Source organism: Siniperca chuatsi, linkage group LG2, assembly GCF_020085105.1.
Source record: "Siniperca chuatsi isolate FFG_IHB_CAS linkage group LG2, ASM2008510v1, whole genome shotgun sequence".
In the NCBI taxonomy this organism is placed as follows: Eukaryota; Metazoa; Chordata; class Actinopteri; order Centrarchiformes; family Sinipercidae; genus Siniperca; species Siniperca chuatsi.
In genome coordinates, this window is record NC_058043.1 from 32,746,787 (window position 1) to 32,759,174 (window position 12,388).

At 44.2% G+C, this 12,388-nt stretch overlaps 1 protein-coding gene across 1 annotated transcript; it reads right to left on the bottom strand.

Moving 5' to 3' along the window:
* Nucleotides 1–599: 599 nt before the first annotated feature.
* LOC122865961 (transcriptional repressor scratch 1-like) lies at nucleotides 600–4,568 on the bottom strand. Its single transcript, XM_044175042.1, has 2 exons — nucleotides 4,043–4,568; nucleotides 600–2,365 (listed from the first exon to the last, which is right to left on the bottom strand). Exons 1-2 carry the CDS (start codon nucleotides 4,197–4,199, stop codon nucleotides 1,554–1,556), a joined length of 969 nt encoding a protein of 322 aa, XP_044030977.1. The 5' UTR covers nucleotides 4,200–4,568; the 3' UTR covers nucleotides 600–1,553.
* Nucleotides 4,569–12,388: the final 7,820 nt, after the last annotated feature.

Consider the following 12,388-nt stretch of genomic DNA (forward strand, 5'->3'; position numbering starts at 1 on the left):
GACGGTCTTACCCTTCGGTACAGCAGTCTTTATATATGCTATTTCCCCGTGTGGTGTCACACAGCTGCAGGAGACAGACGCCGTCCAGCAGCTGCTCCACTCGCTGCTGCCGCCTCACTTGTGCTGCAGCTGGCAGGTGAGTCCTCAGGTGTGCTGTCACTGCAGAGTGATGGCAGCTGCTTTCTACATAGCCTTATCTTCGCAGGTCATTTAGCCATCTACTGTGTAGAACCCCAAATATGTCCTCTCAGATTCTTCGGTGTCGTGATTATCCAATCAGCTCGGCTTTGCTCGCTTGTGTCCTGCTGCACTGTTGCTTCTCAGAGCATGCACCAGGTCAGGCCGATAGTGAATTTTAAGAGCCCCCTCTGCTGGACCACAAGGCAAACTTGTTCAGCCAGTCTGTTGCGCTTATACACCGTACATTTTCAATTGGAACAGGTCGTTACACAATATTACAGTTTTTCCCCCACGTTCGAACGAAAGATTAAAAATATAAAAAAAATAATTTAGTGCTGATTTGTAGCTTAAATTTCTAGTTCCCGTCCCATTTTTTCACAAGTGAGAATGACTTCCGGATGGGAGCCGAAACGTCTTGATTCTGAAAACAGTGTCCAGATGACTACGACTGAAACCTTTTCTACGATAGAACACTCCTGGACGAATGAGGGACTACACCATCATATAGATGGAAACTTCACCGAGTTTAAGGCTGCTTACTGACTTTGTAAAATGTGACTGATTTAAAATAACATTCGCTCGTCACTCGCGAGGCAGGCAGCCACGTGAATGAAAGGAGCCATGCTGATTCTACAAAGAAGGTCAGAAGAGCCTCCGTGCGATACGTGTCGGCTTGCATTTGTTTCAGCTTGAGTTTTTTGAAAAAGTGACGGAGCTATTGTGCATGTAAAAAAAATCAGTGAATTGTGTCTTTTTTTAAACCGGTTGATTATTTCAAGTGTGTTTCATCTTTGCACATATTCAGGCATGAGTAAGGGAGTTTCCGTAATTATTCATTTTCGTCGGTTTTATTGTCACCACCAAATTGATCAGACAGAGAAATATAGCGTGTCAGAACATATTTTGGCTTTTGTTTTCAACAAATCCAATACATGGATTCCAATAAATCCATGTTAAATTCATAAATACATTAACCAATAATAATAAATAAATAATCTTCAAAATTGGCAAATAAATAGTTAAATACATTAATAAATACACAAATACATTATTTAATGAATAAGGAATGTTTGAGGTAAATTAAGAGCTAGTTGGCATTTAAAATAATACTTGCATGTAAATTATTGCAATTCAATTTGTAAAAAAACAATATAAAATATTTTATGTTTCTGATCAACACTGAGATTTTTTATGAATTTCATACAGAATTCCTGAACAATTTCAAATTAGGTTATTGCTTATATCAAAAGGCAGGATTATGATGCATGCATGTGACACGCCTGAGAAGTGAAGTGGCAAGCTTTTCTCTGACTTTCTTGTATGAACTATTAAAAAATGTATAAATAGAAATGAAAAAGATGAATATTTCCCAATCAGTCCTCAGAGCTGCAGTCGTCCTCTGCTTGGTACCCTTTGAAGCAGGCCGACTCGTAGTGCTTGTTCAGGTAGGACTTGAGTGCGAAGCTTTTGTGGCAGCGTTTGCAGGAGTAGTGCTTGAAGGCCGAGTGCGTCTGCATGTGGGCGCGCAGGTTGGAGCGGTCGGCGAAAGCTTTGCCGCAGTGTGCGCAGGCGAATGGTTTCTCCCCGGTGTGGGACCTCATGTGGCCCTGCAGGAGCCAGGGTCGACTGAAGGCTTTGCCGCACACCGTGCAGTCGTGCTTCAGGTCATGGGTCAGCATGTGCATGGCCAGCGCTGGCATGGACACATACACCTTGTGGCAGGTGGGACACTTCCTGGCCTGCTGGCTGTCCAGGCTACGGTGAGTCTGCTTGTGTCTGCTCAAATTGGAGGACGTGGCGTAAGACTTTCCGCACTCGCCGCACACGTGGCGCCCTTTGGATTTCCCTTTGGCAGGGCTGCAGTCGGACGAGCCGACACCCTCGCTGCTGTCCGATCGACTGCCTCCCTTGCGGGGACACCTCTGGCTGGCTCTCCGGCGGGAGCGGCCGTCAGAGATGAGGAAGGCATCGATGGTGCACGCCTCCGATTCAGGGACGCTACTGTCTGACTCTACTGTGTCGCTGGAGACTGGGCTGTCCGGATGCTCCATGTCATGGTCGGAGAACTCGTCCCCGCCGCTGCCACCTGGGGAGTACAGGGCCCCTGAGGAGAGCCCGGTCTGCTCATGACCTGGCTCCTTTGTGCTCTGTAAAACTGAGGGGATGATGTAATCGTGGATGTAGCCTGGGAAAGGAAAAAGACATTTAATAAAGAGATGGGAAAAAATATTTAATTGGAATAAATGAATGGAACATCTTCATGATCTCAATAACCTCTGAAGAAAAGTGCCCTCTTACCCAAACCTCTAATCAATATGAAACCTATACAGGAAGCTATTTGTAAGTGCCAGGTTCAGCAAGCTTTGGGAATGAAATATTAATGAGTCTTTTGGTGCACAGTCCTGCCCTGATCAATAGCTCCACTGGCTTCAACAAGTGCTATCATAAGAAACAAAAATCTGAAAGGCACATTGTGGCTGAATATAAGTCAAACACAATGTGCTGACACTGACAAAACAGTCACAAAGCAATAGTTCTGGCTCTGGATCGATCCACCTGTCGCTGCCTCGGAGCGGCAGCAGCAGCAACGCGTCTGAATCTGTGACCGAGGGGGGAGGATCAAAACAGAGTGTCGCAGCAGTGAAATCCCCTCAATCACTAAATCATTTTAATCAGATCATTCCCCATCTGTGCCATTTTTGAGAGTGTTCATGAGTATGGTAAGGGGGAAATTGAGTGACAGGTGGGGGACTGCGATTTGGCAAAGAGGGAAGGGAGGGCTGGGCCCTGTGTGTGTGTGTGTGTGTGTGTGTTTGGTAGGGGGGACTGCTGACTGATCTTGACAGCAGTCAATGGTATATTGAGCCCATTCCCCCCCGCACACACACACACTGGAACACAAAGGGAAGCAGACAGCTGGCATCCTAAATCTGGGGGACAAATGATTCAACTCAAACACAAGATCTGTGATGCTGGTGGGGGGGGGTGAATCCGCTCAAAGCACACATTTCTTTGGATGTTTCTCAAAGCCAAACACACACACACACACACACACACACACACACACCATATTGTTTGTATTGCAGGGTTGTTCTCACATCCAGCCTCCGTAGAAATCCCACGGATGAAAATCTACTGTCTGCCAAAGTACTGCTCATGTTGCACTTTATTGAATTACCTGCAGCACTCTCTATTTTCCAGTCAATACCCATCCTCTAAAAACCCTGTTCCATCACCTCTCACTGCTCCACATATGGATTGTGTTGCTGCAATCCTACTCCCTGTGGCTATCTAACATCCTGCAGGATCAGATGGAGAGAGATGGAGAGATGAACGAGGGGGGTGGATGATAAGAGAGACTCAAGGGCAACTGCACCATCTAAGGACAACACAGTCCCATGTGGCTATCTGCTTTCTCCGAGTTTTTTTCCCTTCTTTGTAGTTGGACCTGACAAAGGCTTGCATCAGATTTTGTGCCTAATGGCCGTGTACACATATATCTCATAATTTACGTACACAATAGCATTAAAGCCAAGGGCTGCTGTATGATCTGGTTTGAGTATTAAGCAGATTGAGTCAGCGTGACCTGAATACTATTTAGCATCCGCCGAGTTAGAAAACAAAAAAGTCCTGAGGCATACAGAAGGGGGGTGAACGATGCCTGTGGGGGTTTTGGGGGTTTCCAAGAGCGATTGGGCAGCAGAGACAACAACACGAATCCCTGTCTGTTATTTTAGATTTGTTTCTCCATTTTTGTGTGAAAGACCATATGGGTCGTCTCCAAATGAAGAAATCAATACCTACTGCAGCAGAAATACGAACAACAAAGTTGAAAACACAGCTCAAAGAGATGTCAACTCACCATTTTCACTCAGACGCACTGCCAAGTTGGTGGCCGACTGTGTGATGGCATGTGTCACAGTGTAAGAGTCGTCCCAGTGCTGCTGGTGTTGATGGTAGTAGTTGGAAGACGAGAAATCGTGAACCTTCGGCTGCTTCACCAAAAAGGAGCGTGGCATTTTTTTTTCCCCAGATGAAAAACTGATGCTAGAGCCTCATAGAAAAATGTGAACAGACTGATGGTAAAAAAAAAAAGAAAAGTGCAGAAATGCACTGAGCTTCCAGGCGGCCTTCTTGAACAGGCCAAACAACGGAGGACTGAAAAAAAGGTTTACAGTAAATCTGTTCTGGAAATGATTTAAAGCCAGAGGGAAAGAGATAGAAAAAATGTAGTGAAAGCAGCAGAGAGAGAGAGAGAGAGAGAGAGAAAGCAGAGGACAGGGAGGATGGAGAGGAAGACAGAAAGTGGTGAAGGAGAAACAGAGGCAGAGAGAGAGAGAGAGATGACTGGACTAGCTGAGCTCAGCACTACTGCAGCCTTTTATATGTGGGGCACGAGCCCCAAAGATCAGGTGGTGCTTTGGAAGAGGGAGCTGCTTAGCATTAATCCATCAAACATCCCCGGGGACACACATCAAATTACCACGAGCCGTCTGTGCTTCTCCCCACACACACACACACACACACACACACAGCAGTGTGTAACCCACATCCTCCTCCTCTTCCTTTCACCCCTCCGTCTCCCCTTTCCCAGGGAAGCAGAGCAGACAATAGTGGTGCAGAAGCACGTGGGTGACACTACACACAACATCTTGTCCTCCATTGTCTTTCAATGAAGTAGCTAACACAATCTATGCTGCCCCAAACACACACCCCTTTCCTCCTAACATCACCACCACCTCTGATATTTCATCATCATCATCCACACATCCAGCTCGTTATTTAAACGTTAACCTTCCAGAATATGGCCTTGGTATGTTGATCAGAATATGGATTGGGCTGTGTCCATTTTTATCAAATTTAGGTCAGAGTTACTATTAACTTACATACAAGTATCTGCATTCAGATCCCTTCATGTGTCTCAATCTCTTGCTTTTAGTATTCATACTTTTGGGTGTAACCAAACTGTGGCTGTAGTAACAAGGATCAAAAACTGAAAGTGTACTTATTCTCTTGTTTGACAGATGTTCTCTATTTTTGTTCATTTTATCTTCCTTTTTTAATTGTTCAAATGCTTTCACCTAACCAGCTCCTTTATTTCAGAAACTTCAACTTCTTACAATTTATAATATTAATGTTTTTCCGATTGTATGTACAAGATAAAATTCAGACACATCTTATTTTTAAAAGGATATAGGAGTCCTAAATTCTGCATTTTTGGGCTTTTTTTGTCACAAAGCACATTACTTTCCATTGTTTGTTTGTTTTTTTATGTCATTTGTTTGATTGTAACTTGCACAAATAAATAAAACTCTAACTAGTTAAATTACATTACATTATCAGTGACCACTTCATCACAGAACATTGTCTCTATTTTCCCTACCAAAATTAGTTCTTTCCAGGAAACTTTATAGGAAATTACACGACCCTCAAAGTAAAGCATCACCATAAAAAGGTATTGTTTTGGTACCAATACCAAACTTAAGTATCAACTTGGCACCAAAATGAATGGAAAATGGAAAAGATTCAATATTTATTTTATTTATTTTAATTGGATATTTCTGTACTGACCTCCTAACAGTTAACCGTACTATGCCCATGTCTCATTTATTGTTTGTTGACAGTCTAGAAATCTGTTGAAAGTTATATGAATTGATATTCTTTATAGACAGATGATGCATGACACAAGGTATTGTTACAGATAACTATGTAAGGCAATTACATCAAACATTTAAATGAAGATACACTGGGGGATATGTAATGCAAATAAAACTTGCTTTCTTGTACATATTTAACTAGAATCCCTACATTTTTGTGACATCGCCTGCAGGTTTAACGTTTCTATGTTTCACTTCCATCCTCTGTATGTCCCTGGCAGTTTTATGTCTCTCTGAAGACCCCTCAGCCCTCCATAGAACCATATAACCCTCATCTGGATGAAAAGGCCCCCACAGTGACTTCCGGCCCGTCGGCTGTGACAGGCTGACCTCGGGTGCCTGCAGGGTCACAGGGTCAAATTCTGGTTGGCCGGAGAATTAGCAGCAGCAGGGGGGGCAGTGAACGATGATCTGGAAGGTCTGGCAGGACGTCGGCAGGGGAAGCCGACTGGGGATCATCAGCTGAGTTTCTGTGGATCTGGGCAGCTGAGAGAGCCATCGGTGTCGGGAGCCATAGGGACCACTCCTTCTCTTGGGGACTCTACGGTAGCCCCTGAAAATGGCAAGGCTAGTGAAAAAGAGGACAGCTGGACATCAGGGCGGCTCCTCAACTTGTCCATTGAATGCTCATAGAATTCCAGGGATACAGGATCAGGACAGGCAAGCCTGAGGCTCACGAACCAGAGGCTAATTGGCCGGAGTGCAGACTGTTGCTAGCAGTCCGAGGTGAAGGCCGGAGGCTAGCAGTCCGAGATGAAGGCCGGAGGCTAGCAGTCCGAGATGAAGGCCGGAGGCTAGCAGGCTGGAGGCTAGTAGGCCGGAGGCTAGTAGGCTGGAGGCTAGCAGTCCGAGGTGAAGGCTGGAGGCTAGTAGGCTGGAGGCTAGCAGTCCGAGGTGAAGGCTGGAGGCTAGTAGGCTGGAGGCTAGCAGGCTGGAGGCTAGTAGGCTGGAGTGCAGACTGGAGGCTAGCTGGCCGAGGTGAAGGCTGGAGGCTAGCAGGCTGGAGGCTAGCTGGCCGAGGTGAAGGCTGGAGGCTAGCAGGCTGGAGGCTAGTAGGCTGGAGGCTAGCTGGCCGAGGTGAAGGCTGGAGGCTAGCAGGCTGGAGGCTAGTAGGCTAGAGGCTAGCAGTCTGAGATGAAGGCTGGAGGCTAGCAGGCTGGAGGTTAGTAGGCCGGAGGCTAGCAGTCTGAGGTGAAGGCTGGAGGTAGGGGTCGGCGATATGGCCAAAATCTTCTATCACGGTATATGTAATTTTATATCACGGTAACGCTATATATCACGATACAGTAATTGTTCTGTAAATTCAATTAAGAAATGGTTTAAAACAACTATACCGTACCTTACTTCATCACATTTTATTATTTTCTGCTTTGGAACTTCCATACAAACAAAAACAACTCCTCCTGCTCTGTATTTACCTCCTCCATGTTTTCTTGACGCTCTCTTCTTCTGCGGCGGTTGGCAAACCAGCTTAGAGGTGCATTAATTCAATTCAAATTCAATTCAGTTCGAAGGACTTTATTGGCATGGAAGTTTCAAGAACAAGGTTGCCAAAGCATTACCGCCACCAACTATCGTCCTCACGTCACATGAGAAGGTGGTAAGCAGTCCTGCTGCCCAAATCACGTTACCTTGCGAGGCAGCTGGATTCGCCCTAAGGGGAGCTGGAAAGGCTGGTGATAATTCGCTACACTGAAACCTCAGCCATTACTTTAGTGCATACAGTGTTTTCCTTACCAATGGCCCAAGCTAAAAACATAAAACCCAAGCTGTAATAAACTGTAATTTTCTTTTAAAAATGAAACAATGTATATAATTATGACCTGTTTTTAAAGATTTACTGTATGTCTTCAGTAGGAACTAATGGGCTGCTATTCTACATGCTGAATTCCAAAGTATTAAGAGATGAAATAACACATTGTTGGTTTTGGTCTTTCCTTGAGATTTGTTGATAACATGAAAAATATAAAATAACTCCAGCCTCATCCTTTACAAGCAGCTTTGCCTAGAATTGTGTCAGTTTGTGCACTAAGAAGTCTTAGAAATGGTATTTTCTTAAAACAAATGAAAAAATCTGCCAGTGAGGTGACAATGTTGTTTTGTACATGTGCGTTTCCATACAAAGGTGGATTTAGACACAACACACAGCAGAGATGTCATTGATGAACAAATTGAGCAGAGCAGAGAGATTCCCCAGAGGATCGGTGTGATATCACCAAAACAAAGCACAGGCTGACATGGAAAACATCATTTTTGTGATAATGTCTACCTTAAAGTCACAAATAGAAACTACACAGGCAGAAATGGAGTATTTCTGCTAGAGAAATCTGTTCATTGCTGCTGATTAAATGCATGTTAAGTAGCGTTGCAGAGACTGCACCCAGAGACTTTCTATCTAAGCCTGTTGAGCTGTGATAAGTGAGATAATTTGTGTTAATCACATCCAGTCATTAGAGAGCCATCTGAAAAACAAACGCAGGTCCTTTTCACTGCGGCATCTTTTCAGCACCTCCACAAAAATCTCCCACTCCGCCATCTGACAACGAGGCAGCTGCACGCCACTGAATGAGAGTGATTGTCTCTTTTCTTTTAATCAGCACTTAGTGAGTGAGAAAAAGGAGAATGTCCCCTCATCACTCTGCATGTTTTTTCAAGGGTTGATTGTGGTTAGCTGCAGAGAGCGACTTGTGATTTATGTTCCAACACATTTCATGCTTCTTTTCTTTTTTTTTAACCAACCAGCTTTTTGCAGATGGTGTTAGGAACGTTCCACTGAGATTTGTCTCTCACACTTCTCTGCAGAAGCAAATAACCAAACACCTCAAGTCAATTTGGAAGTGACTGGTTAAAGTCTCTCACAATCGGCCACGTCCGCACTATGTCACCTCGAGAGGGGAGGTGGGATGAGAGGTCAGCGGAGGAGATGAGGAAAAAACTCCCAGCCATCAGGTGAGGTGACTGACAGGGGATGGAGTGGGGATGCTGAGGAGGCCGATGGGGACGCCAAAAAGGGGGGGAGGAGGCGTTGTACAACTGGATTTTAATCTAGTCAGACCTCAATCCTGATAAAAGGAACCTGTCCATCTCTCTCCTTTCCATTCTGGGGGTCATCAATCAGACATGTCACTGGCCTCTGCTCCAGTGGATGTCAGAGTCTCGGGGGAGCAGCCAGGCGAGAGCTGCAGATGCTGTCCAAAATGGAAAAACCAGAGCGATGAGAGGAAAATGTGGTGGATAGAGAGAATGATGACATGTCTGATGGCAGATGAAGTTATGAGATAGTAAAACAACAGGTGCATACGGCAAATATTCTAAATTATAAAAGCTTACAAATAAAAAACATTACTAATATGATGAAAACTCATCTTTTAAGTAACAGTTCAACATTCTGGGAAATTTCTTTCTCAGAGAGTGAGATGAGAGGATGAATACCACTCTGGTGTCTGTACGTTACGGAGCTGCGGTCAAGGCGTAATTAGCCTATCTTAGCATAAAGAGTGGAAGGAGGGGGAATAAGCTATCCTGGTTTTGTCCAAAGTATCCAAAAAATACGCCTACCAACACCTTTAAAGCTCAATACTTTGTATCTCATTTGTTTAACCCATACATGAACAGAATGTAAAAACAATTGTACATGCAGGAACTATTTTTTTGCAGGGCTGTAGCCAGTCCATTTACCATCTCTAAGTTAATATAATATATATACATAATATGCCCTTTAAAATAAGAAACAAAATACTGTAAATGTAATTCTTATTTGCAATAACATAACAAGAGGTATTTCTCATTTTTGATCAATGAATTATAGTGATAAATGAGGTGTCCAGTGAAATAATCAATCCTTCATCACCACCAACCTCTCGCAAGGGCCACTTTTGGAGTAGGCAATAACAGACAGCGTGACTGGAGCAAGGTAGGCTAATTGTGTATTCAAAGCTGCTGCCGTGCAGTGTAAGAAATAAATATATTAAGACATTTAAAAAGACCCAGACAAATTACCAAGGACATGACCTCGGTGTCCTCAGTTGTAGCTACGGGCCTGCGTCCTTGGGTTTTGTCATCACAAAAGTGCTGGCCAGATGGATACATTTTTACATTTCTGTTTGTGTATGACTTAAACAAACGAGATACAACATGTTCAATAGTCAGCTTTAGGGGAGTTTTTGAAAAGCTAGCTAGCTTTTACCCCCTGCTTCCAGTCTTTATGCTAAGCTAGGCTAAACCTCATCCTCGCTCCTGCTCCTTAGATCATTTTACACTGTATGATGTCAGTCTGTGATGCTAAATACATTTCAGGAGTTATTTTATGAGGAAATGGTAAACGTGTGACTACTCAATCTGCCTTGTATAACTCTAGCATAGTCAGTGATTTCATACATCTAATGCCTTTGGGCAACTACCAGACAGGGCTGAATTTGTTAAATTCAGTGACGTAGGAGGTGAGAGTAAGAATTAAGACCTGTTTTTAAACACGAACAGTAGCTGCATGTCTAGATTCCCATTTACAGGAGCTCAATCTGTACAAGGACATTGTCTTGACATGTTGAGCGCATTTCTGTGGAAAGCGTCTGTACTCGGCTGCTGCCTGTAAAAAATTATCATGCAGCACACCTTAGTGAAACAAGCCAGTTTATCGCCTCACAGTCCCTGTCCTGGTGTCCATGGCACCTATAGACAGAGACCTCCACACAGCCCACATGAATTTGTTTTCCCTGGACACTCACCTTGGACTTCGCCCAGCCAATAATGCTGCATGTTCCTGGCCTGGGGCCTACATCGCTCCTCCATTTCTGTTCAATACACAATCAACTGATGGTGTCAGTGAGGGTGACATTGTCTCTACAAGTGTCATTTGCCGGCCTTGAGAGCACTTACACTAAATGGCTCTTCGCCAAATAGCCCTTCAGTGCTGGGCGGTTCAATTGCACTGTCAAAAGGAGAATTACCTGCCGTGGGGCCCCAAATGGGAACTCTCGCCTGCTATAGGACACCAGGAATCATTCAGGCTAATGTCTCTGCATTAAAGGAGCTTGTTTCACTAGGAGTGAGGAATTGAGGCTAAATTGCCACATCTGCATGAACAAGGGTAAGCGTTGTCGATTTGTCTTAATTGAGAGGCACGTGGCAAGTGTGTGTGTGTGTGTGTTAGGTTTGGGGGGGGGGGTTCCATTGGGTTCCAGCTGTAAAACTACGGCAACAGACTGCCTGCTTCTTGTTGGACAAGGTGGGGTTGAGGGGGCTCACTAGGAAAAGTGAGGTGGGGAGGGAGTGTTGGGGGAGGTCGGGGCCTCTCACCCTCACACACCCTTTGTCTCCTGGCCATCTGCTGGGGTTTCATAATGGTTGTGAGGGTGAGTGTGCGTGTGAGGAGGAGAGGTGGAGGGTTGTAGGGCTGGTGGGGGGGGGGGGGGGGTATACATTCCGTCACCTTACAACCATCCACACTGCAGAGCCACGCTGGGCCAGGCCAGGCCAGGCCACAGGAGGCTGCAGACGCTCTGTCACACTGGGAGAGAAATTTACAGCCCCAGTGACCCCACTCAGATGACTCTCCATTTCCCAAACACTCACTCTGGTTTATTGCTCATTTTGTTAAGGAGTACAAGGCTGTGGAAGGTATTCAATGACAACACTACTAAGCAAATTCAAAATTAACCTGCCAGATTTCAGAAAGCATAGAGGGAGGGACAGATTTTTAAGTACAAAACAAAAGCACAAAATCCTCCTTGTTGCACACACAGTATGAAATGTGCTTTCAGTATTTTCTCCAGCAGATTCTGAGCACTTGGGAATGTGAAAAGGCACATGCTAATAGTTTGTGGCTAGCAAGCTAAAAATGTGATTGTTATACTACTAAATGGTCTTGTCAAATGTGTTTTGGAGGAAACGTAATTACTGGCTGGAATAGGTTTAATGATAATATTTTTCCAGCCCAGGAACTGTTACGTTCTTGCATTGTAGGGAGGAGGTCAGGGTGGATGGTGGGCACACAACATGCAGGGCTTTGATACTGGAGAGATGGGCTCACATCCTCCATCCCATGTCTGGTTAGGTTTAGACCACTAAAGCACTTTGGTTAATGGTTGGTAAAAATTGTGCTTTAGGTTAAATGTCGAAAAAATAAACACATCCTGTCTCGTGCTTCAAGTGAGTGTTTTCTTTTTCAATATTTAACTGAAACCATACTTTTTCTCAACCTTAACCAAGTGCTCTGAGTTGCCTAAAACAAATGACGTATGTTAAAAGTGAACGTTTTTCGGATTTGTTCAGTATTAACATTTTGCAGCTTTGCAGAGAGGGTCATTGAAAACATTTCCCCATTATAATGATAACAAACTTCCTATTGCATTGCATTTCTTTCAAAATGTATTTGCTGTTGCAGATTAGTAGTATATAAATCTAATTTTGAGGAAACAGAATTGCAACAGGACATGTAAATATCTGCATTTTTATTATACAACAGTGTATTGCTGCGAACAGATAAAGAATACTTGCTCAGTTTTTCATTTTAATGGCAACATTTTCACGTTATAACGAGATCCTTATTATGT

Bases quoted from the DNA above. Each gene is read 5' to 3' on its own strand.
- LOC122865961 (XM_044175042.1), bottom strand. From the start codon at position 4,199: ATGCCACGCTCCTTTTTGGTGAAGCAGCCGAAGGTTCACGATTTCTCG. The intron at 2,366-4,042 runs GTGAGTTGACAT...TTCCTTTCCCAG, and splicing joins AGTGCGTCTGAGTGAAAATG to GCTACATCCACGATTACATC.